This window comes from Papio anubis, chromosome 3 (genome assembly GCF_008728515.1).
Source record: "Papio anubis isolate 15944 chromosome 3, Panubis1.0, whole genome shotgun sequence".
In the NCBI taxonomy this organism is placed as follows: Eukaryota; Metazoa; Chordata; class Mammalia; order Primates; family Cercopithecidae; genus Papio; species Papio anubis.
This window is the reverse complement of record NC_044978.1, coordinates 71,016,075-71,040,960: the sequence shown is the minus strand read 5'-3', so window position 1 is coordinate 71,040,960 and position 24,886 is coordinate 71,016,075. Positions and strand designations below refer to the sequence as shown.

Here is a 24,886-nt window from a genome sequence, read left to right as displayed (position 1 = left end):
CCTGGAAACACAATCTCCCAAAACTGAATCATGAAGAGATTCAAACTCTGAAAAGACCAATATCAAGCTCTGAAATTGAATCAGTAAAAAAAAAAAAAAAAAAAAAAAAACCTACTCACCAAAAAAAGCACTGGACCAGATTGATTCACAGCCGAATTGTACCAGACATACTAAAATGAACTGGTACCAATCCTACTGAAATTATTCCCAAAAAAAATTGAGGAGAAGGGGCTTCTTCCTCACTCATTCTGTGAAGCAAGCATCAGCCTGATACCAAAAGCTGGCAGAGACACAATGAAGAAAAAAAACTCAGGCCAATATCTCTGATGAACATAGATTCAGAAATTCTCAACAGAATACTAGCAAACCAAATCCAGCAGCATATCAAAAATTTAATAGGCCACAATCAGGTCAGCTTTATTTCTAGGATGCAAGGCTGTTTCAACATATGCAAATCAATAAATGTCATTTACCACATAAACAGAATTAAAAGCAAAACCATATGATAATCTCAATAGATGCAGAAAAGCTTTCAATAAAATCCAACATACCTTCATGATAAAAACCCTTAACAGTCTAGGCATTAAAAGAACATATCTCAAAATAATAAGAGACATCTATAACAAACTCACAGTCAGTGTCATACTGAACAGGCAAAAGTTGGAACCACTACTCTTGAGAACTGGAAGGAGATAAGGATGCCCACCCTTACCACTCCTATAGCACTGGAAGTCCTAGCCAGAGCAATCAGACAAGAGGAAGAAATAAAGCATCCAAATAGAAAAAGAAGTCAAACTATTTCTCTTTGCTGATTATATGATTTTATACCTAGAAAATGCTAAAGATTCTGCCAAAAGGTCCTTAGAAGTGATAAATGACTTCAGGAAAGTTTCAGGATAAAAAACCAATGTACAAAAATCAGTAGTGTCCTTATACATACATCAATAATGTCAAAGCTGAGAGTCCAATGAAGAATACAATCCCATGTACAATAACCACAAAGAAAATGAAATACCTAACAATACAGCTAGTCAAGGAGGTAAAAGATCTCTACAAGGAGAATTAAAAAATTCTGATTAAATAAATCAAAGACAATACAAATAAATGAAAATACTTTTCATGCTCATGGATTAGAAGAATCAGTGTCATTAAAATGGACATGATTCTTAAAACAATTTACAGATTCAACACTACTCCTATCATATTACAAATGTTATTTTTAAATAAATAGAAAAAAAAAAAACTGTTCTAAAATTCACATGGAACCAAAAAAGAGCCCAAACAGCCAAAGCAATTCTAAGCAAAAAGAACAAAGCCAGAAGCATCACACTACCTGACTTCAAACTATACTACAAAGCTACAGTAACCCAAACAGTGTGGTACTGGTACAAAAGCAGATACATAGACCAATGGAACACAATAGAAAACTCAGAAATAAAGCCACACACCTACAATCATCTGGTCTTTGGCGAGGCCAACAAAAGCAAGCAACAGGTAAAGCACTCACTATTCAGTAAATGGTGCTGGGATAAATGACTAGCCACATGCAGAAGAATGAAACCGGACCCTTACTTTGTACCATACACAAAAATTAACTCAAGGTAATTTGCCTAGTCTGTAATCCTAAGCAAATTAAGTAAGCAAATTGATTCAAATGCAGGACATCAAACTATAAAAATTTTAGAAGCAAATCTAAGAAATACTGTTCATTATATCAGCTTTGGCAAAGAATTTTTGGCTGAGTCCCCAAAAGCAATTGCAACGAAAACAAAAGTTGACTAGTGGGACCTAATTAACCTAAAGAGCTTCTGAACAGCAGAAGAAACTATCAGCAGAGTAAACAGACAACCAACAGAATGGGAGAAAATATTCACAAAGTATGCATCCAACAAAGGTGTAATATCCAGAGTCTACAAGAAACTTAAACAGATCAATAAGAAAGAAACAAACAACCCCCTTTAAAAACAGGCAAAGGACATGAGCAGATGTTTCTTCAAAGAAGCAATCAGGCAAGAGAAAGAAATAAGGCATCTAAATAGAAAAAGAAGTCAAATTATCTCTCTTCACTGATGATATGATTCTATACCTAGAAAATGCTAAATATCCTACCAAAATAGTCTCTTTATTAAAAGAAGACATACAAGTAGCCAACAAACATGAAAAAATGCTCATCATCACTAATCATCAGAGAAATGCAAATCAACACCACAGTGAGATATCATCTACACCAGTCAGAATGGCAATTAGTAAGAAGTTAAAAGATAACAGATGCTGGTGAGGCTGCACAGAAAAAGGAATGCTTATACACTGTTGGTGGGAATGTAAACAAATTCAGTCACTATGGAAAGAAGTTTGGAGATTTCTGAAAGAACTTAAAACAGAGCTATCACTTGACCACGGATTCTGTTACTGGGTATATGCCCAAAGGAAAATAAATCATTCTACTAAAAAGATGCATACACTTGTAGGTTTATCACAGCACTATTCACAATAGTGAATAAGTGAATAAGGTAAAGAATCAAACTAGATGCCAATCAAGAGTGAATTTGATAAAGAAAATGTGGTACAAATATACCATAGAATACTATGTGGCCATAAAAAAGAATGAAGTCATGTCTTTTGTAGTAACATGGATACAACTGGAGGACATAATCCTAAACAAATTAACTCAGGAACAGACAACTAAATACCACATGTTCTCACTTATAAGTGGGAGCTAAGTACTGAGCACACATGGACATATACACAAGAACAACAGACACTGTGGACTATTAGAGGGAGGAAGGAGGACATACATGGTGGAAAAACTACCTATCGGTTACTGTGCTTACTGCCTGGGTGATGAGATCGATACCCTAAATGTCAGCATCCCGCAGTATCCCCAGGTAGTAAACCTGCATGTGTAGCCTCTAAAATAATGGTTGAATTTTTTTAAAAGGAAAAGAATTCCTTAGGTGCCCAGGTAAATCCAAGCATGGCTGTACATTATTTTGGATTTGACTAGCCAGGAAATATGTGTTTGTTTCCCATTAGTTCAACTAGCCGAGAAAAAATATTGTTCAGTTGACAGAGATATATACACAGTTTGCTTAAGCTTCATGCACTCAAAATACTCTTAACAGTAAATCTGTATCAGTGTGCTGTGATACCAGAGGAAGTGTAATCCTAATAAATGTAGATCACCCAAATAAAAAAAGAAGCGCCCATGTTTCTTTTGTATTATTTTTCAAAGTTACTAAATATTCAAAGGTTACTAAGACTTGAAAGGGATTTCAAATTATTGCATAACAAAGTGTTTCATGAAGTCTCAGTTGTTTTCATTACATTTTTAAAAACATTTCTGGAGTAGTTTTTCACATAATTACAAAACTCCTTCTCAAAAAGTGGAAATAGAATGGCATATAAAGTAAATCAATAGGTAAATATGCTCTTCTCCAAGAGCATATGATTCCCAATGGTCTCACACCAGATTTGCAGAAACCCTGAGAAGTATTTTATTCCTAATATTTATCTTACCACATGACAGTTTTGATTTTTGGAAAATGCAACTATGAAAATATGCAGTTCTAAAATAATTAATTGCATTGTGGGGCCATATATGCATTTTGAAAGGGCTATTCTAATGAGAGCAATTATCGTAAGGTTGTTTCTCTAATGAATGTAAAATGCATATACAATGATAAAATTGACTGTGCCAATGACTTTGCAGAAAAGAAAAAAACATGTTTTAATTGTGACATAAACATTCAGTATCTGTAATTAAAAACAAACAGCTTGAGTGTGTATTACATAATGTATAGCCAGATAGCAAGAAATGGCAGTGTATGGCTTAGGTGACCGCTCTGTGGTCTTTGTTCTATACTATCTATAGAGTTTGATGCAAAGCACAGTGAATATCATGAAATTTCCTGTTAGCCCAAAGTCTTTTTTGTACTAGGGATAGAGGGCTCAATGGACCCCTTTTCCTCTTTCTATCAGTCCCATGTCCTCACGCAGATCTGGCAGAAGAAAAGGGAGGGCTTCAAATTTACTATACACCAGTTCATCTGCCAAATACTCTGCCACTTATGCTAGTCAACAAGATAAAAACTTGCTTATTATAATGCTGCAAACTGACTGTTTTATATTCTTTTCTATTTTTCAGGTTGTATTTTCTGTGAGTCCTGATCAAGTGATACAAATGAGCTGCAATGGTGACATAAACTCTTGACTGAGACTGGGAAAGTAGCCGGAACACCATCTTTTCTTTTAATTTTTTATGGTGCTTCTGTTGGCATAGTTGGGGAAAGTACCTACAACATGAGTTTTATCATGAAGCTTCACAGACACTTTCAAAGAACAGTCATTCTGCTTGCCACTTTTTGTATGGTGAGCATTATCATTTCTGCTTACTACCTGTACAGTGGCTACAAACAGGAAAATGAACTCTCTGAGACGGCTTCAGAAGTTGACTGTGGTGACCTCCAGCACCTACCATATCGGCTCATGGAAGTGAAAGCAATGAAGCTTTTTGATGCCTCAAGGACAGATCCCACAGTCCTAGTATTTGTAGAGAGCCAGTACTCATCTCTTGGTCAAGACATCATTATGATTCTAGAATCAAGTAGATTCCAGTATCACATTGAAATTGCCCCTGGAAAGGGAGATCTCCCAGCACTTATAGACAAAATGAAAGGCAAATACATTCTCATTATTTATGAGAATATTTTAAAGTATATAAATATGGACTCCTGGAATCGAAGCCTTCTAGATAAATACTGTGTAGAATATGGTGTGGGTGTCATTGGATTCCACAAAACTAGTGAGAAGAGTGTACAGAGCTTTCAGTTAAAAGGTTTCCCTTTTTCCATATATGGAAATCTTGCAGTAAAAGATTGTTGTATTAATCCTCATTCTCCATTGCTTCGTGTGACCAAATCTTCCAAGCTTGAAAAAGGTTCTTTACCTGGAACTGACTGGACAGTTTTTCAGATCAATCATTCAGCCTACCAACCGGTAATATTTGCCAAAGTAAAGACCCCAGAAAACCTTTCTCCTTCCATCTCTAAAGGTGCTTTTTATGCCACTATAATACATGACCTGGGGCTTCATGATGGAATTCAAAGGGTTCTTTTTGGCAACAACTTGAACTTTTGGCTGCACAAGCTCATCTTCATAGATGCCATCTCCTTCTTATCAGGGAAGAGGCTGACATTGTCCTTGGACAGGTACATCCTTGTGGATATTGATGATATATTTGTGGGAAAAGAGGGAACAAGAATGAACACCAATGATGTAAAGGTAAGGCTCTATTTTCTCAAGTTTCAAAGTTCAGTTCATCTCCCAGCAGGGATACAACTATCCCAGTTTGTACTACAACTGGGTTACCCAGGACGTGGGATTTATTGGGAAAGTCTGGGCAATCTAGGATTATCACTCACCCTAAATCGACTAATAAGATTATATACTTCTATCTAAATCAAGAAAAATAAAGATTTTACTAAAAGATTGAGTGTGGTAGGATCCTGAAATGGTTTTCTACATGTATTTACAACTAGAGTAGAAATCATTTTGTTTAATTACTGTCCATAAACTATCTACCTCAAAAAAAACTATTACTAATCTCAGACTTAGCACATTTAAATGTGAATTTGTCTTGATGATAATAAATATTTCCACAAATTTCAAGAATTACAGATCTCATAGTAGCAAGTTCAGATACTTTTGGAAGTCAAATATGCAATGCATTTTCTCTTATATTTTTCTGAAACTGAAAATCAGTACTACTAAATATGAAAATCAATGACTGTACAAGCATATTTATTCACATATACACATGAGGATTTAACTCGATTTCAGTGAACACTTCTGACACATATATGAAGCCAATCATGCTGCATTTAAATTGTATTACATTTCTTCTTGTGTAAAACTGTTGCCCTTAAACAGAAAACAATTATTTGAAATAGTTTGTCATTATTATGAGTTGATTGTGTTACATAAACAGCTGATTGTTTACTATTAAAACATTTTAAAAATTAAAGTTACCTACATTTATCTTAGTTTCCCATTCGAAATATCATAGGATTCTATGTCTGCTATGCTACATATTGATTTCTCATAAAAGTGAGACTTTTGATACATGGTTTTTATTCTACAGCTTTGACCTTTTGGTATACTATCTAGAACCAAATCAGATAGCAAAAAATATATCTTGAAAACTTTGTTCTTTTCTCTAGTCACTAAGCATCTGGCAAATAATAGTAATGTTCATCACACTAGTTAAGTGAACCAAGAATACCAGAAGGACCATTAAATGTTACTGTAAGAGAGTGTGAAGACTGAAAAGAAAAAAAAAAACTTCCATATTCTTGGCATTATTTTAGTCTCTTCCTTTTAGCTAAATGGAAATTAATTAATAAAGAAGCTGTATTTAAGTTTCCATTAAGTCTTTGTATTTACTTTTGAAAATATAGCTAAATTTAAACCAAGCTGGTAGTTTAAGCATTTATTACATGTTTGAAGATTAGAAATAATACATAATTCTTCCATTTTTTTCCATTTCAAATGATTTTGGTGAGAAATGTTTTCAATATGAATATATTTCTGATGTGAAATTGTTTGAAACTGTCAAATACATTGTTATGGAAACTTAAAATATGGTAAATAAATCCCTGAGTTTTTTATGTAGCCCCCCATTTCCCCTAATATTATACAAAATACAAAATGTCTTTGTGCTCCAGAAGTTAAGCCAGTTTTCAGGCGTATGAAAAATTAGAGGCTTATTGAACACATTAAAGAAAAGTTTGGCATGTGTACTTTATGACCTGCTCATATTTAGATAGAAATATATTTTCTAAACTACCTAAGGCTTTTAAAAATATATATGTTTTGAATAATCTGGGTTTTTTAATTACTTCTAAATTGCGTCTGTGATTGTGTCTCAAAACACTAATTTATTGCAGTCAGTTGCCCTGAGAGTATAAACAGTCATTCATGTATTCATTCTGTAACTAGTTATTAAGTGTGTACTACATGTGAAGCACTTTTTGGAACTTACAGATAAAATCTTGAACTGTAGTCCATTCCTTTAGAAGAGGGGCAGGGAAGAGTAGAGTCATAAGAAAGCACATTGTGCTGAGCATCTATCTGTTCAGTACTTAATATGGCTATATCCCATTCCAGGCACAGAGGCAGGCTTTAGGGATACAAAGATAAAGTGTCTCATGGGGGCGGTAAATAGGTAAATAGCTCGCAACATGGTAAGCACAATAACAAACATATCTACACAGTTTTATATAAATTATGTTGTGGGAAACACTACAGTGTGTGCTGTGTACCTGTAAGTATTAAGAATGTAGGACGGAGTTCGCAGGTAAGACTAGATTGATGTGATGATTTGGAAAACTGTAGCAGTAATTCAGACAAAGATAGCAATTTCTTAAAACCAGGAAATTGGAGTAAGAATGGAGAAGGAAGGACCAATAAGATCTATTTAGGAAGTAAAATTGAACAACTTAGTAATTGGCTAAATGGAGATGAAAGAGAATATAATCATGGCATTAGAATTTGCATGAAAGAGAATATAAGGATGACATTAGGATTTTAGCATAGGTGGATAATTGTTGATGATGTCAACAACAGTAAGTAAGAGGATCATAGCGAAGATCATTAAAGGTCATATTAAAATTTTCAATTTTATTAAAGTGCATGTTTGATGCAGAGGCATTTCACAGGTAGTTACTTCACAGGAAAAGTCTGGGTAGGACATATAGACTTCAAATTCATCATCCTATAGGGAATCATTCACCGCATGAAGGTGTGTGAGATCAGCCAGGGAAATAATTTATAGAGTGATGAGAGAAGATGATCAAATGTAGAATATTGAGGAAAATCATCTTTTAGAAAACAAGTAGAGGGAAATATCCCTTGAATAAGAGTTTAAAAGAACAGTCGGAGACTAGGAAGCTGAGATACTATAGCTTCAGCAGGAGTGTGATCAGCAGTATAAAACCCAACAGCAGGGTCCACTGGGGTAAGGACTGGAGAGTCTCCTTTGGGAAAAGACAAAGATCACTGGGGACTCTTGTGTAATCTATGTGAATGGAATGATAGAGACCAAAGCCCATGTGCAGTGAGTTGAGGAGTTAACTAAGGGGTCAAGAAGGGGTCAAGATGTGAAGAAAGAGAGTATAGAGCACTCAGTGGAGAAATTTTGGTGTGAAGCAAAAAAGAGAAATTATACAGTAGCTAGAGGGTGGACTGGGTCTAGGAAGACCAACTGTCCTGTTTTGTCTAGGACTGAAAGTATTTGGTGCTAAAACTTAAGAGTCCAAGAGTTAGATAGGGGTGACATGACTAAATCAGAAAAGGAAGAAATAATCAAAAATCATGAAGTCTAAAAAAAAATCATAAATTTTGTGATTAAGGGTATATAATTAATATAAATGTTTAAATCAATTACTTAATTATTACCACTTATGAGCAAATATTATATTTTCCCTATTTTAAGTATTGGGAAAATTTAAAAGAATGTGAGAAAATCAAAAGTTACATAAACTGTTATGTACCAAACTGGAAGGAGAGTGCAAGACATAAATTTTAACTATTAAACTAATCACTGCATGGATGTTATTTTTCTTCCTTATGTGGAACAGAAAATGTGCTTCCTTATTTAATGGGAAGATTTAAATAGCAATGCAATATCAGCTTTACCCACCTAGAAGCTGAATAATATGAGTATATTTTAAAGAGCCTCAAAGCCACAAAAGAAACTGTGACATGGCACAAAGTGTTTCATTCTTCATGCCACAATAAGACAAAAAGAAAAAGAAAAAAAGAAAAAAGAAAAAACAGACCTAAGTTGAGGTATTCGTTTGTCTGGGAATATGCAAGCTACAAGCCATAGCCTATAAAGAAACGAAGAAAAAAAAATTGTTTAGATAATTCAAATATTCCTTTAAAAAGGCAGGACAAATTTCAGTGAAATTGAAGTCAGGAAAATGTGTGTGTGTGTGTGTGTGTCTGTGGACGTATGCATGCAAACATGTTCCATTGGACTATTGGATGAGTTTTAGTGATGTTCAAAATTTCAAGTTCCTTGTGATCTATGATCTACCCTCAAACTTCCCGACTAAGGGTTTTTGGAGAGAGAAAGTGATATTTCTACAATTAAAGCATTTTAGTTTTATATGAAAGCACTTCATGACCCAGTGAACACTAACAACCCATATGATCTTTTAGATGCATTAACTCACTCTTGTCGTAAGATCCATTATACCTTTAGACCTACCATTTCATATAACATTTATGTCCCAAGATATTTGAGGAGTTGAATGAAAAGACTCTGGAAAAGGTAGTCTTTCAGAGTTTTACTGAACTCCTTGCAGTTGAATACTCTCAATGCATAGAAGAGGTTACATATCACTCCCTCCTGCATCTCTGCCTTCCTCTCTCTTCTATTTCTGTAATAGGTACACATTTCTTTCAAACTTTGAGAAAATTCCTAAAATTCATCGGAAAATGAAGAACCCACCCGGTCACATCTGAGCTTACTGAAGAGGTAACTGTGGCTCCTCCTGGAGTACCTTGTACTTCTTTCCGGAGGTACTCAACAGCCACTTTCCTTTTTTAACCACCGCAGACCTTTCCCACTATTTTCCTACATTTCAATATTCCATAACTTGTGTATTTGTAGATTAGCCCTTAAAAAAAATCTACATTTTTAAGTGGCCCCAGAAGAGAGGGAAGTTCTTAAATTTTTAATACAATGTCATGAGTGACTGTATCATTATTTTCCTCTCTAACAGAAGATCCAAGAGTACTTAGGGAAAAGAAAGTGCTGAAAATAGAAGTGGGAAGCCAGAAAACTGAAAAATAAGACATATTAAGCTCAAAAGATAAACTCAGCTGACTTTTTAGTCTTGCTTGGGGCTGACTGTAGGAGGCTCTAATTGGAGTGTAAAGGTGCACTCTGTGCTGCTTGACTTCATCACGAATATTCACCACACCAGCTAAGGGGAAGCCAGAGGCTTCATAATATCGCTAAAAAAACCAACATACCAAATATTGGGAGGAGGGGGAAAACACAACTGCAATCAATTATTCTGTCATAAGTACACATAGAAAGGTAGCAAAAATTTCTCCAGACAGTTCACTATTCAAGTGCTCTGTATGAATGTCAAGACCTGTACACTGTACATAGTATTAATGTTTTGCCATTTTTCTCCTAAACTCATATTTCTTGAGTTCCTTTCCATTATATCTGATGTTTCTTATTTCTTATTTACTGATATTCATTTAATTTTATTATGCTATAGAAGCATGTATCTGCTTGATACCAATACTTCAAATTTGCTAGATTTACTTTATAACTGGATACAGTATGCCTCATGTACTTGATAGGAACATATATTCTCTAATTAAGGTATATCAACACAACCTTGTTAATTACGTTTTTCAAATCTGTCTTCTTACTGTATTCTTCTTTGGGGGGTGAGGGAGAGGAGTGGTATCCCTGATGCTATCAAAAGAGTTATGTTTAATTTTCCAACTCTGATGGTTGATTGAAAGTATTTCCTTGTTCTGAAAATTATTGTCTTCTATATTTTGAAGCTATGTTAAGTGCATATATTTTGAAATTGTATTTTAATATAATGTTTTATCAATCTATGTTATCTTTTTAACTGTATTAATGTTGTTTTGCCTTTGTTTGTTTTGCTTAATGCTAATACAGCTATAACAGCTTTCTTTTGATTAGTATTTGAGAAATACATCTTACCCCTTTTTTATATATTTTTAATCTCTCTGCTGTCTTTGCACTGTAAATTAGCTTTGGAAATAGCTTCAAGGTGAACTTTGCTTTTTGTCTACTCTGTCAATATTTGTCTTTTAATTAACAAGATCAATCTACATATAGTTAATTGGATTATCAATGTATATGGATTTATTTCAGCTACTTTATTTTGTGCTTTATATTTGCCCCACTGGTTATATTTCGTCTCTTCTTTTTCTCTCTTCATTTTTACCTTCATTTGAATTGTCAGTTTCTTTCTTTTTTCTATCCATTCCTGGTTTAAATGAATGTATTTTATCTCTCTCTCTTTTTTTTTTTTTTTTTGAGTAGTTTCTCCAGAAATTTAAACATATGCATTAAACAAGTGCCAATATCTTCATACCTCAGTCAAAAGGTAGAAAGTTCTTTATCTCCAATAATGCTCTCTCTCCTTTGGCTGATAGGTTATTCTTGCTCTGGATGTGAATGTTGTTGTTCAACCCTGGATATTAGGCACTGTTGTTTTTACTACCATCAAAATTTGATTACATTTGCCAGATTTCTACTGTTTTCTTTGCTAACCATTTACCTTTTCCCATCTGATGTGATTCTCAGCTTCTACACCTTACCCCTTTTTTTATAGAGCAGACAGAGTCATGCCATTGACACATAATTTTGATCATGACCCTCCTCTCCTCAAAACCCTCCAGCAACTTCCAGGGTCTTTATCTCCACTACACACCCAGCTCCTTTTCCCTCACTCACTCTACTGCAGCCTCTCTAGTATCCTTGCTGTTCCTCGCTCCTGTTTCAGAATTTTGCACTTGCTGTTCTTTCTCCCTAAAGTGTCCTTCCCCCAGATTGGTGCATGGCTCTCTTCTTTGCTTCCTTTGGGTCTTTACTCAAATGTTACTTTCCCAGTGAAGTCTTCTCTGACCATTCTCTTTAAAGTTGCAACCCCTAAATCTCCCATCTTTCCCTGAGAATGTTTCGTTCTGGCACTTATGATCACCAATGATGTGCAAAACTGGCTCATACTGGCTTATAAGGTCAGTTTTGTGCATCTCTTCCCAGCTTTAGGGAAGGAGTATTTACACCATAAAAATGGACAAATGCTACAAATCTGGGCTTTTTATTCACAAAGACCCAGTTGTTAAAGGCTTCACAGCATGCTACCATACATACCATATATTTTACTAATTTATTAGATTGGTGCAAAAATAATTGAGGTTTTGGCCACTACTTTGTTATTTTGACTATTAAAATGTAAGCTTCATTAGGGCAAGATTTTTTTTCCTCTATTTGGTTCACTGATGTATCTCCAGCACAGAGAAATGTGCCTGGCTCACTATACATTTGTTGAATGAATGAATTGCATTCTTTCTGAAGTATATCCTTTAGACATGATAAAAGAAAAACATCAGCTGAATTAAATTTAAAGGAATTTAATTTAGCAATGAACAATTCATGAATTTGGCAGCCTTCTGAGCCAGAGTAGGTTCAGAGACTCCAGCGCAGGCACATGGTGGAAGAAGATTTATGGATAGAAAAAGGAAAGTGACATACAGAAAACAGAAATGAGGGCAGAAACAGCTGGATTAGTTACAGGTTAGTGTTTGCCTTATTTGAACATGATTCGAACACAATTGACTGGCCAAAACATAATAATTGGCACAAGTGTAGACTGCGGTCTGTTTACACCTCTACTTGTTATAGTTCATGATGTATAGAAAAACCTTTAGGCCGAACTGAAATTATGTAAGTTTAAATAATTAGTTATTAAACTCTATTTTAAAGACTTCTTTCAATGAGAATTTATTCATGGTAATAGTCTAAACTTTATTTTAAAGACTTCCTTCAAAGAGAATCTATTAATGGTAAACCATCTCAGATTTTCTGCATTGTAAATGTCTTTATTTTCCCTCATCCTTAAAAGATAGCTTGTTGAGTTCACAATGCCTAGTTAACAATTCCCTCATATATATCCATTGTCGCTCATACCGGGAAGATTACTGCTCCCTGGAAGTCACCTAAACATTTTTGGTAACAGAATGTCCAGTTCCACTGGTCCCTAATTGTTTTATGATTGTCACAACGTTAGGCAATTTGAGACCATTCTTATGAATGTATATGAAATGTTTGTCTCCCTCTCTCTCTCCCTCCCTCTCCCTCTCTCTTTTGGTTTGGTGGAATACTTATTTCTACATTTGATATAATGTGATCATATTAAAAATACACAGGAACATAAATTACTGTCAATATTATTATCACATTCAGATAGCCATAGTGTGCTAGCAACTATACAACTATACAGTTATTTTAAGGAAATAATTTTATAATTTAACATGGGGAAATCATAAAATAGATTAGCAAAGGGAAAAACTATTTCATATTCATAATCTATTTACATTTAATATATTGTATTAAATTTGTTGTTACATTGTGAAATGGAATGTTTCTCTACTATTAAGGAGTGATTTATTATGCAAAGACATTCTAAAAGAATGAGTTATAAATTATTTAAAGAAAGCAAAATGCTGTTACTGAACACATGAATATGTGAACAGGATATTTGGTGACTAATTACATTTTTTAAAGGTCTGATGCAGGCCGGGTACAGTGGCTCATGCCTGTAATCCCAGCACTTTGGGAGGCTGAGGCGGGCAGATCACCTGAGGTCAGGAGTTCAAGACCAGCCTGAACAACATGGAGAAACCCCATCTCTACTAAAAATACAAAATTATTCGGGTGTGGTGGCGGGCGCTGTAGTCCCAGCTACTCTGGAGGCTGAGGCAGGAGAATAGCTTGAACCCGGGAGGTGGAGGTTGCGGTGAACTGAGATCTTGCCATTGCACTCCAGCCTAGACAACAAGAGTGAAACTCTGTCTCAAAAAAAAAGAAAAAAAGTCTGTTGCAGTGAATCCAGCCCACGCATGATACACGAGAGCTGTCATAGATGGTACCAAAGCTCAACCACACAATGATGACTTCTACATACTGTAATAGCAGAAGAATACAAGAGGCAAATTCAGAACAGAGATTTAGGTTATAGAGATATTAAGAAAATTATGCACATTTACTCTGTTAAAATAATGTCATAAGGTTTCAAAGGATACGCTGATGAATAATGAAACACATTTTTGATAAAGGAAATCAAAAACCTTGGAGAAAATTGTACTATTTGCCAGTTACTGGATTATGTCCTTCTCTTGGTCAAGAGAATTGATTTCTTCTAACATTCCATGTTTCCAGAAAATAAATCAGCATGTAAAAAATCATTTTTGTATCTCTATGCTGGTGGTTTATACTGCTAAACCCATAAAAACTGCAGTAAGTTACTCCCAAAATAGGTAACACTTACTGAGTACATACGTTGTTTTAAGTGCTTTGCTTCATCATGTAATTCTCATAGAAATCCTATAAAACAAAGATAATAAGCAGCATCATTTTACATAAAGAAACTGAGGCTGATAGCTTATGACTAATTTGCCCGAGATCTTACAACTAGTCAGTGGCATTCCTAGAATATAAAATGCAGGTCTACCTGGCTCCAAAATCTGAGCTTTTCCACCTCATGGGCTTCATAGTTGTGAGCTTAACACAACTGGTGTTAGGTGGTGTCCATAGCAATTTCTTCCTACCAAACTCTACTTTACAGTAAATTACAACTTATCAGATTCTGTTATAGTTTGATGGGTTTTATCTGAAGTTTTGCCCTAGATTTGCTTATAAGTCTGTAACAAAAATTAGTATTAGTCACTTCTTGAAATGTCTTGGGCTGAAATAAGTTTTTGATGTATGAGAGTGGCATAGTGACAGCTTAGTGACAGGTCCTTCTGGCACTCAGTCAACTAAAGAAAGAAAATTGCCCATAATTCTGATAATTTCACTTTTTCTATCTGTATGTACTCAGATTTTAAAGTCTGTGTGATGTTTAAGAGTGCTTTATGCTGGCATTCCTAACATTTTTTAAAGCACACAAACAAAATAGAAAAAGTCAAGGAAATTCTGACATATCGTCACTTAGTCTCTGGGAAAAATGAATTAATAGCTAAAGCACTTTTTTATTCTTAAGTTTTATAAGCTTCTATGAATAATGAAACTGGAGACAGAAATACAAAGTGGATATTAAAATCATGATGTTAATATAAATAAATCATGAGATCTATTTGACATAATTTATAAACTGTTTATAACCAAAGAAATATAGCCAACTTATTACACTTCTAGATGAACTGAAAATACATATTAGAATTTTACCTTAAAAGATTACATGCTTTCTCATTTTAATATTAATAGTTATAATGATTATTAATAGTTATAGTTATTAATTACACCAATTGCTAAAATAACTATGTATGGTTTTCTATTAATGCCAAAGCAAATTACCACCAACTTAGTGGCTTAAAACAACCCAAATTTGTCATTTTGCAGTTCTGAAGGTCAGACATCCGACATGGATCTTACTGAGCTAAGTTCAAGATATCCACAGGGCTGTGTTCCTTTCTGGAGGCACTAGGGGAGAACCCATCACCTTGCTGTTTCCATCTTCTAGATTCTGCCCACATTCCTTGGCTCATATTCCCTTCCTTCATCATTAAAGTCAGAAATACTCTCTGTGCCTTATTTCATAGCCACATCTCTCTCTTACTAAAACTGGAAAGGTTATCTGCTTTTAAGGACCCATATGGCCCACCTGGATAACCCAGAATAATCTCCCCATATCAACGTCCTTAACTTAATCACATTTGCAAAATCTCTTTTGCCATGTAATGTTCACATTCACAGGTTCCAGGGATTAGGACATGGATTTCTTGGTAGGGGAGGCAAAGGAGATATTATTCTGTGTACCACAAGCTATGCTCTTCAGGTAATCATGCTACAATTCTTACAATGACTCAACTCTCCAAGAAACTCTACTACTTTACTACTATTTTCCTCACTGGGAAATGAAATCTTGATGGCATATAGATGCTCAAACAATGACTCTAGATCTCTGAGTTAACAGTAGTTAACTGGGGAAAATTAAATTATTGTGCTGTTAAATGCTTCATATTCCTTACACTCAGGAGGTTAACATGGGGGAGCAAGTAACCGTCCCTTCACTTAGGTATCTTAAGAAATGTACCTCTCCAAAGATTGCTTGATTGCAGCAGATGTGTGACTATGATCAATTCACTACTTTAGGAGTTTCTAATATCATGTTTCTAGAAGTGCATCAATTATGAGACTAGAGACTGTTTTGAAAGCCAGTTGATTAGGACTACCACATAGTTACCTAAGCACAGTTTACCATTTTCATTGCCACCATTTCATCATACTTTCATTTTTCTATTTTGTTCTCTTTGATTTATGTTTCTGCATCCACCTCAGTTTTAGTGCCCTTATTGTACTGGTCTTTCCTTCTTTGGAATTTCTATTCTAACTACCCCAATCTAGAAACAGCAATGGTGTTTTATCTGTTTATCCCTTCTCTATTTATCTCCCCTGCTTTGATATCCTGGTGCCTGGTATAATAATGTACCTTTTTTCCCCTTTCATACATACATCTTTATTTTAAGTAACTACTTGTCTCTATTTTTTTCTCTGACTACATAAACTGAGTAGAATCAGATTTCTGGGGAAAAAAACATTGCATGTAGAAATTAGATCAACTGGTTGAGGCATTGAATAATGATCTATCCTCAAAAATAACAATAATAAATCCTTCACTATTCTTTTGGATGAATATATTTTATATATATTATATACTATATATTATATATAGTATATATATAGTATATATTTTATGATATATATTATATACTATATATTATATATAGTATATATAGTATATATTTTATGATATATATTATATACTATATATTTGTATATTATATATACAAATATTATATACATTATATATTATATATTATATTATATATTTATGTTAATATATATTAACTACATATTATGTTTATATAAACATATAATATATGTTTTTTATATATTTTATATAATATATAAAAATTATATGTATTTATATTTTATATATATAGTGCCAGAATAACATATAACAGAGCCATATTTATCTAAGAATCCTAAGAGATAAAGTATTTGAGTTCACATAGAAAGACAGCTTACTCGATATTCTTGAATAAATGAATTCAAGTGGTTTTGACAATAAAATGAAGATTAGAACTGCTGCCAATGGAGTAGTGAATAGTTATATCCTGCCAAATTCAGATTTCTGATATGCTGAAAAATACTTCTAGGAAATTTTGTATAACATTTAACAAAAATTATTTGACAATATTTTTAGGAAAAAGACATTATAATGAAAACCCATTTTAACTCTAGTGTGATTGCTTTAAAAAAGTAAGTTAGGTTAATATTCAAAGGATCTCGACATGATTTGCTAATCTGCTCTAGAAATGCAATAAGTATTTAAAGGAAGTAAAGGGAGAAAATACTTTCCCAGTCTATGTCATTTCTAATGTGATACAGGGACATTGTCATTGCTCTAATTGAGGGGCAAATGAAGAATGGAAAACTAAAGACACATTTTTCCTTCTTGCTAGGATTGTCCTGCTAGAAGCAGATCTCCAATAGCATTGTCATTTGCACTTTGCAAAAACTAATTAGTACTCAGTCACCATTCTCAAAGAAGACACAGCTGCTCATTGTATTCAAAAAAGTTATGTTTACCTAAGTGGAATCTAACTCAAGGATGCCAGTGGCAAGAGGCTGTTCATCAAACTTCAGAATACTTGAGAGCCTCTGAAGAGGCCTAGGAGGCCCTCTGTTCAATGCTCCCTACTTAGCAATTGACACAATGTCGGTGTGGGGGGCAGGGGTGAGGGGAGAAAGAGCATTAGGACAAATAGCTAATGCATGCTGGGCTTAAAACCTAGGTGACGGATTGATAGGTGCAACAAACCACCATGGGACACATATACCTATATAACAAACCTGCACACATGAATCCTGGAACTTAAAGTAAGTAAATAACTAAATAAAAAGAAAAAACGAAAAGAAATTGACACCATTTCAATGCAACATCCTCAAAAGCAAGGAAAGTCTACGAGGGTAATTAATTATCTTTGTTTTCAAGCCATCAGCAGATTTCAGATTGTTTCTCTGTTGTAACTGAATGTCTCTAAGGAGCAAAATTATTACTTAATTAAAACTAATCCTTCCAGCCACTTAAATATGATATAGTCAACAGCTTATACTTGATCTTTTTTTTTTTTTTTTTTTTTTTTTTTTTTTCCTGAGACAGAGTCTCACCATGTTGCCCAGGCTGAACTTGAACTCCCAGGCTCAAGCTCACCCTCCCAAGTAGTTAAAATCACAGGCCCATGCCAGCACACCCAAGTATACCTGTACTTTCATTGTTGATGAACCTGAAGCACAGATATTACTGGGCACCAGTGATCAATCTACTGGTAACTTGTAAATGAACAGAAAGCAAAGTCCGACTGTATTTTTTTAAAGGAATGGTCCAAGAATTCATCACTAGTTTCCTCTTAATCATTCTTTCACTCAGTGATGTTCAGATGTGTTTAATCACTTATCAGTATAGGACTATTTTCATGAGTTTCCAAACCACAGAAGAGCCAAGAGAAATCACTTTAAATGTTTGCTTAAAAATGCAGATTCCGCAATTCCACACTCAAAGACTTTTGTCTTGGTAGATCGGGGGAAGAGAGAGGCCCAGATCACCTAGATGATTCTAATACAAGTAGTAGAAATGCCCATTTGTGGAAACATGGGTTTAAATAGACTACATTTGATATTATTGTAAAATATGGAGACCTGGATCCTATTATTTTTCCCTGTGGAAAGTATGTTAAAATCATGTTGTATAAAAATATTTAATTTTACATATATAAGCAAATATATAATGCAAAGAGGTCACAATAGAACTAATAGTTTTGTGACTGAGTTTAATCTGATGCTGGAAAAGTTCTTACATTTAGTTATTTTGAACCATATACCAAGACAGTGTGATAATATTTTGGCAAATATGTGTACATGTGAAACTGCCTATGGAGATCAATAGGGTGGATTTTATATGAAGGGACAAGAAACAGAAGATTGAAGACAGTAATTGCAATAAGTGGATAACTTGTTAGTATTGCCTAGTAAGAGGACACTGGATAATTTTGACAAAGTAATGAAAGGCACATTGCTTCTGTGTTCTTTCAGGAACCTGTACATCCGATCAGTCAGAAGAAAGACTCCAGCAGAGAAGGTTATGATCAGGAGGTGTAAGAACTAGGATAGAGAAATGCAAATTGTTTTCCTAAAGGGGAAAGAACAGAGAGAGAGAGAGGTTATTTACACTTCAGGTCTAATTGAATGTGCTTCTAATGAGATATCAAAGAAATTACAAAAGAGATCTGTGGTTGAATAATAGGTAGGATAGAGTACCCCATGAGGTGATTTTTTTTTTTTTGAGACGGAGTCTCGCCCTGTTGCCCAGGCAGGAGGGCAGTGGTGCAATCTGGGCTCAATGCAAGCTCCGCCTCCTGGGTTCATGCCATTCTCCCGCCTCAGCCTCCCAGTGGCTGGGATTACAGGCGCTCGCCACCATGCTCGGCTAATTTTTTGTATTTTTAGTAGAGACGGGGTTTCACCGTGTTAGCCAGGATGGTCTCGATCTCCTGACCTCGCGAGGTGATTTTTTTAAATGTTAGCAAGAGAAGTATTTTTTGAATGAAGAAATTTTACCTTAGGAAGCTTTAACATTTGCCTTTGAGAAACTACAATTAGGGTGAGCCCTGTTTGCAGTTTTTTTGTCCAAATGTCCAAAATGAAAATAAATTTTTATTGTTTTAAATATATAAACAATCCACGCCCTTTGTAATGAAAATAATTAATATAGAAAACTACAAAGAAGAAAGCAAAAAGCAATTCTCTCCTCAGTCTCTCTACACATTGGATTTAGTCATTCTTTAATGTTTGCAAATCTAATAGGTAAAATGTTTAATTTCATTCATTTTTTAATTGTTATTTGTATTTGTAAGCAAGAGTTAATATGGTCACTTAGGTTTATCGTCCATTTGTATTTCCCTTTTGAGAATTGTTTCTTGTCAATTGTTTTCCATTGGGTGTTTGTTTTTGTTCTTGACCAATCAGTTATTATTTTTCCTCTTATTTCACACTCCATAAATGGAACAGCATGTTCCTTTGTTGCTAACCTTTATATATTTATATTCCCAGAAAGTTTTAATTCTTACAGATTAAGTTTAAAATGTTTTATTAATATCATAAAGGGGGAAGGCTGATGCAACCTCTTTCAAAATATACCAGGTTGTAGCACCTGGTACACTGTGTTCCTGCAGTGAACAACTTACTGACATGTATACTCTCAGAGCTCATTTCTCCCCTGCGAAGATGGCAATGAAATAAGAATGCAGCGAACCTGTGAGTGTGAAAGCACTTTACAAACCATAAATCTTTATCTCTGGATTTGTTTCTTTTCCTGGGATTAGACAATTAGATTTAATCACTGCTAAGGTCTCGACCAGTTCTAACTCTGTGAAATTCTTTAAAACATTACTAAGAAAAGCCCAGCACCAATTGACTTGAGCAGAGTAATTATATGGTGAAATAGGGTGAACAGAACACTGCTTCTGAGAATTAGGATTCCCCTTCCTCCGCATGGTATGCTTTCATAACAGCCCCAATGAATTCATGTGTGAGAAGGCTGGTCGGCCTCCCTGACTTCTGGTGAGGCAGAGAATTCCAAGACTCTCTGGTTTCCCGGAATAACATTATGCATATGGTATATAACTTGTTTAAAATATTCTGTAGGTATTCATATGTTACTCCCTACCCTCTATTATTTTGATACAGTCCATAAGTTTACTTTTAATTTGAAACAAATTTCCTAGCCTGTGGTTGTTATCAAATCTGTCATCAATGTGTTCAACCCTCAATTCTGTAGACCTCAAACATTCTTATCTTGACTTTCATATTTTCTTATAACTTTTATTTCAGTTTCAGGGGTACATGTGCAGGTTTGTTATACAGGTATACTGCATGTCACAGGAGTTTGGTGTACAGATTATTTCATCACTCAGGAAATAAGCATAACACCCAATAGTTTTTCAATCCTCACCCTCCTCCTACCCTCCATCCTCAAGTAGGTGCTGTTGTCTATTGCCCTCTTCTTTGCTTTCGTATGTACTCAATGTTTAGCTCCCATTAATAAGTGAGAACATGCAGTATTTGGCTTTCTCTTCCTGCATTAGTTTGCCTGTGATAATGGCCTCCAGCTCCATCCACTGGGGTGTTCTACAAAGGACATGACCTAGTTATTTTTCATGGCTGCATGATATTCCATGGTGTCTATTTACCACATTTTCTTTATCCAGTCTACTACTTATGGGAATTTAGGTTGATTCTATGTCTTTACTATTGTGAATAGTGCTGCCATGAACATGCACACGCATATGTCTTTAACGTAGAACAATTTATATTCTTTTGAGTATATATCCAATAATACAATAATGCAATGGTAGTTCTATTTTAAGTTATTTGATAAATTGCCAAACTACTTTCCACAGTGGCTGAACTAATTCACATTTCCACTAGCGCTGTATGTCATCTTTTCTCTGCAACCTCACCAGCATCTTTTATTTATTGACTTTTTAGGAATAGCCATTCTGATTGATGTGAGATGGTATATCATTGGGGTTTTGATTTGCATTTCTCTAATGATTAGGGATGTTGAACATTTTTTATATGAAGATCAGATGGCTGTAAGTGTGAGGCTTTATTTCTGGGTTCTCTAACCTGTTCCATTGGTCTATATGTCTGTTTTAGTACCAGTGCCATGCTGTTTGGGTTGCTATAGCCTTGAAGTATTGTTTGAAGTCAGGTAATGTGATACCTCCAGTTTTGTTCTTTATGCTTAGGATTGCTTTGGCTATTCGGGCACTTTTTTTTGTTTCATATGATTTTTAGAGTATTTTTTTTCTAATTCTGTGAAGAACGTCATTGATCGTTTGATAGAAATAGCACTGAATCTGTAAATTGCTTTGGTCAGTATGACCATTTTAACAATATTGATTCTTCCTATTCATGAGCATGGAATGTTATTCTTTTCTTTGTGTTGTCTTTGGTTTCTTTCAATAATGTTGTACAATTCTCCTTGTAGAAATCTTTGACCTCCCTAGTTAGCTGTACTCCTAGGTATTTGGGTTTGTGAGTGGCTATTGTGAATGGGATTGTGTTCTTGATTTGGCACTCAGCTTTGATGCTGTTGGTGTATAGAAATGCTACTGACTTTTGTACATTGATTTTGTATCTTGAAACTTTGCTGAAGTTGTTCATTAGATGTAGGAGTATTTAGGCAGAGACTGGGCTTTTCCATATATAAAATTATATCATCTGCAAACATAAATAGTTTGACTTTCTCTCTTCATATTTGGATGCCTTTTGTTTCTTTCTCTTGCCTGATTTCTCTGGATAGGATTTTCACAGAATATGTTGAATAGGAGTAGTGACAGTGGGCATCCTTGTTTTGTTCCAGTTGTCAAAGGATATGCTTCCAGCTTTTGTCTGTTCAGTATATTGGCTGTGGGTTTGTCATAGATATCCCTTATTATTCTGAGGTATGTTCCTTCAATGCCTAGTCTATTGATGGTTTTTAAACATGAAGGAAGCTGAATTTTATCGAACACTTTTCTGCATTAATTGAGATAATCATGTGTTTTTTGTTTTTAATTCTGTTTATGTGATAAAACACATTTATTGATTTGCATATATTGAACCAACCTTACATCCCAGGGAAAAAACCTACTTGACTGTGATGGATTAGCTTTTTGATGTGCTGCTTTATTCGATTTGCTAATATTTCGTTGAGGATTTTTGCTTCTGTGTTCATCCAGGATATTAGCCTGAAGTTTTCTTTTTTTGTTGTTGTATCTCTGCCAGGTTTTTGGTATCAGAATGATGCTGGTCTCATAAGACAAGTTAAGGAGGAGTCCCTCCTCAATTTTTTTTTTTTTGGAATAGTTTCATTAGGAATGGTACTAGCTCTTCTTTCTATGTCTGGTAGAATTCAGCTGTGAATCCATCTGGTCCTGGGCTTTTCCTGGTTGGTAGGCTTTTTATTACTGATTCAATTTCAGTACTCATTATTGGTCTGTTCAGGGTTTCAGTTTCTTCCTGGTTGAATTTTGGAACATGCTTCCAGAAATGTGTCCATTTCTTGTAGGTATTCTAGTTTTTGTGGAGAGAGGTGTTCATAATAGTCTCTGAGGATTTTTTGTATTTCTCTGGGGTCAGTGGTATTGTCCCCTTTGTCATTTCTGATTCTGTTTATTCGGATCTTCTCTCTTTTTTTCTTTATTTGTCTAGTCAGCTATCAATCTTATTTATTTTTTCAAAAACCTAACTTCTGGTTTTGTTGATCTTTTACATGCTTTTTTATGTCTCAATTTTATTCAGTTCATTTTTTCACATCTCAATTTCATTCAGTTAAGTTGTAATTTTGGTTATTTCTTGTCTTCTGCTACTTTTGTAGTTGGTTTGCTATTGTTTTTCCAGTTCATCTAGGTGTGATGCTACATTTAAGATATTTCTAACTTTTTATGTGAGCATTTAGTGCTATAAACTTTCCTCCTAACACTGCTTTCGCTGTATCCCAGAGATTCTGGTAGGTTGTATCTTTGTTCTCATTATTTTCAAAGAATTTCCTAATTTCTGACTTAATTTCATTGTTTACCAAGAAGTCATTCAGGAGTAGCTTGCTTCATTTTCATGTAATTGTATGGTTTTGAGTGATCTTCTTGGTATTGATTTCTATTTGTATTGCACTATGGTCTGAAAGTTTGGTTGGTATGAGTTCAGTTTTTTTAAATTTGCTTAGAATTGTTTTATGGCCAATTGTATGGTTGATTTTAGACTATATGCCATGTGCAAATGTGAAGCATGTACATTCTGTTGGTTTTGGGTGGAAAGTTCCATAGATGTCTGTTAGGTCCATTTGGTCAAATGTCAAGTTTAGGTACTGAATGTCTATTGGGGGAACCAGCCCCCAATATTTCAACATAGATTCTTTTCTATTTTCCTACGTGTCAGCCGGTCTGAGAAATAAAGAGAAAGAGTACAAAAGAAAGAAATTTTACAGCTGGGTCTCTGGGGGTGACATCACATGTCAGCAGGTTCCGTGATACTCCCCGAGTCACAAAACCAGCAAGTTTTTATTAGCGATTTTCAAAGGGGAGGGAATGTACCAATAGGGTGTGGGTCACAGAGATCACATGCTTCAAAGGCAAGTGCGGGCAGAACAAGATCACAAGACCAGGGCGAAATTAGATTTACTAATAAGGTTCTTGTCCTGCTGTGCACACATTGTCATTGATAAACAGCTTAAGAAGAAACAGGGTTCAAGAGCATAGAACCGGTCTGACTAGAATCCGCCAGGCGGAAATTTCCTAATCCTAGCAAGCCTGGGGGTGCTGCAGGAGACCAGGGCATATTTTACCCCTTATCTTCAACTGCATAAGACAGACCTTCCCAGAGTGGCCATTTTAGAGGCCTCCCCCTGGGAATGCATTCTTTTCCCAGGGCTGTTCCTTACTGAGAAAAAGAATTCAGTGATATTTCTCCTATTTGCTTTTGCAAGAAGAGAAATATGACTGTTCTGCCCGGCCCCACAGGCAGTCAGACTTTATGGTTATCTCCCTTGTTCACTGAAAATCGCTGTTACCCTGTTCTTTTCAAGGTGCTCAGATTTCATATTGTTCAAACACACATGCTTTACAAACAATTTGTGCAGAAACGCAATCATCACAGGGCCCTGAGGCGACATATATCCTCAGCTTACGAAGATGACGGGAGTAAGAAATTAAAGACAGGCATAGGAAATTATAAGAGTATTGATGGGGGAAGTGATAAATGTCCATGAAATCTTCACAATTTATGTTCAGAGACTGCAGTAAAGACAGGCATAAGAAATTATAAAAGTATTAATTTGGGGAACTAACAAATGTCCATGAAATCATCACAATTTATGTTCTTCTGCCATGGCTTCAGCAGCCCCTCTGTTTGGGTTCCTTGACTTCCCATAATAAATATCTTTGTTAGTTTTCTGCCTCAATGAAGTCTCCCACTGTTACTATGTGGTTATCTAGG

The 24,886-nt window shown here is 35.0% G+C and overlaps 1 protein-coding gene across 3 annotated transcripts in view; it reads left to right on the top strand.

Moving 5' to 3' along the window:
- Positions 1-24,886, top strand: part of NDST3 (N-deacetylase and N-sulfotransferase 3) — a 212,344-nt gene that overhangs the window by 16,122 nt on the left and 171,336 nt on the right. For all 3 annotated transcript variants that reach the window (XM_003899120.5, XM_009207471.3, XM_009207470.3), the window contains exon 2: positions 4,145-5,280. In XM_003899120.5, the coding sequence (XP_003899169.1) occupies positions 4,300-5,280 (981 nt within the window). In that variant the 5' untranslated portion in view covers positions 4,145-4,299. The remainder of the gene's footprint in view (positions 1-4,144; positions 5,281-24,886) is intronic.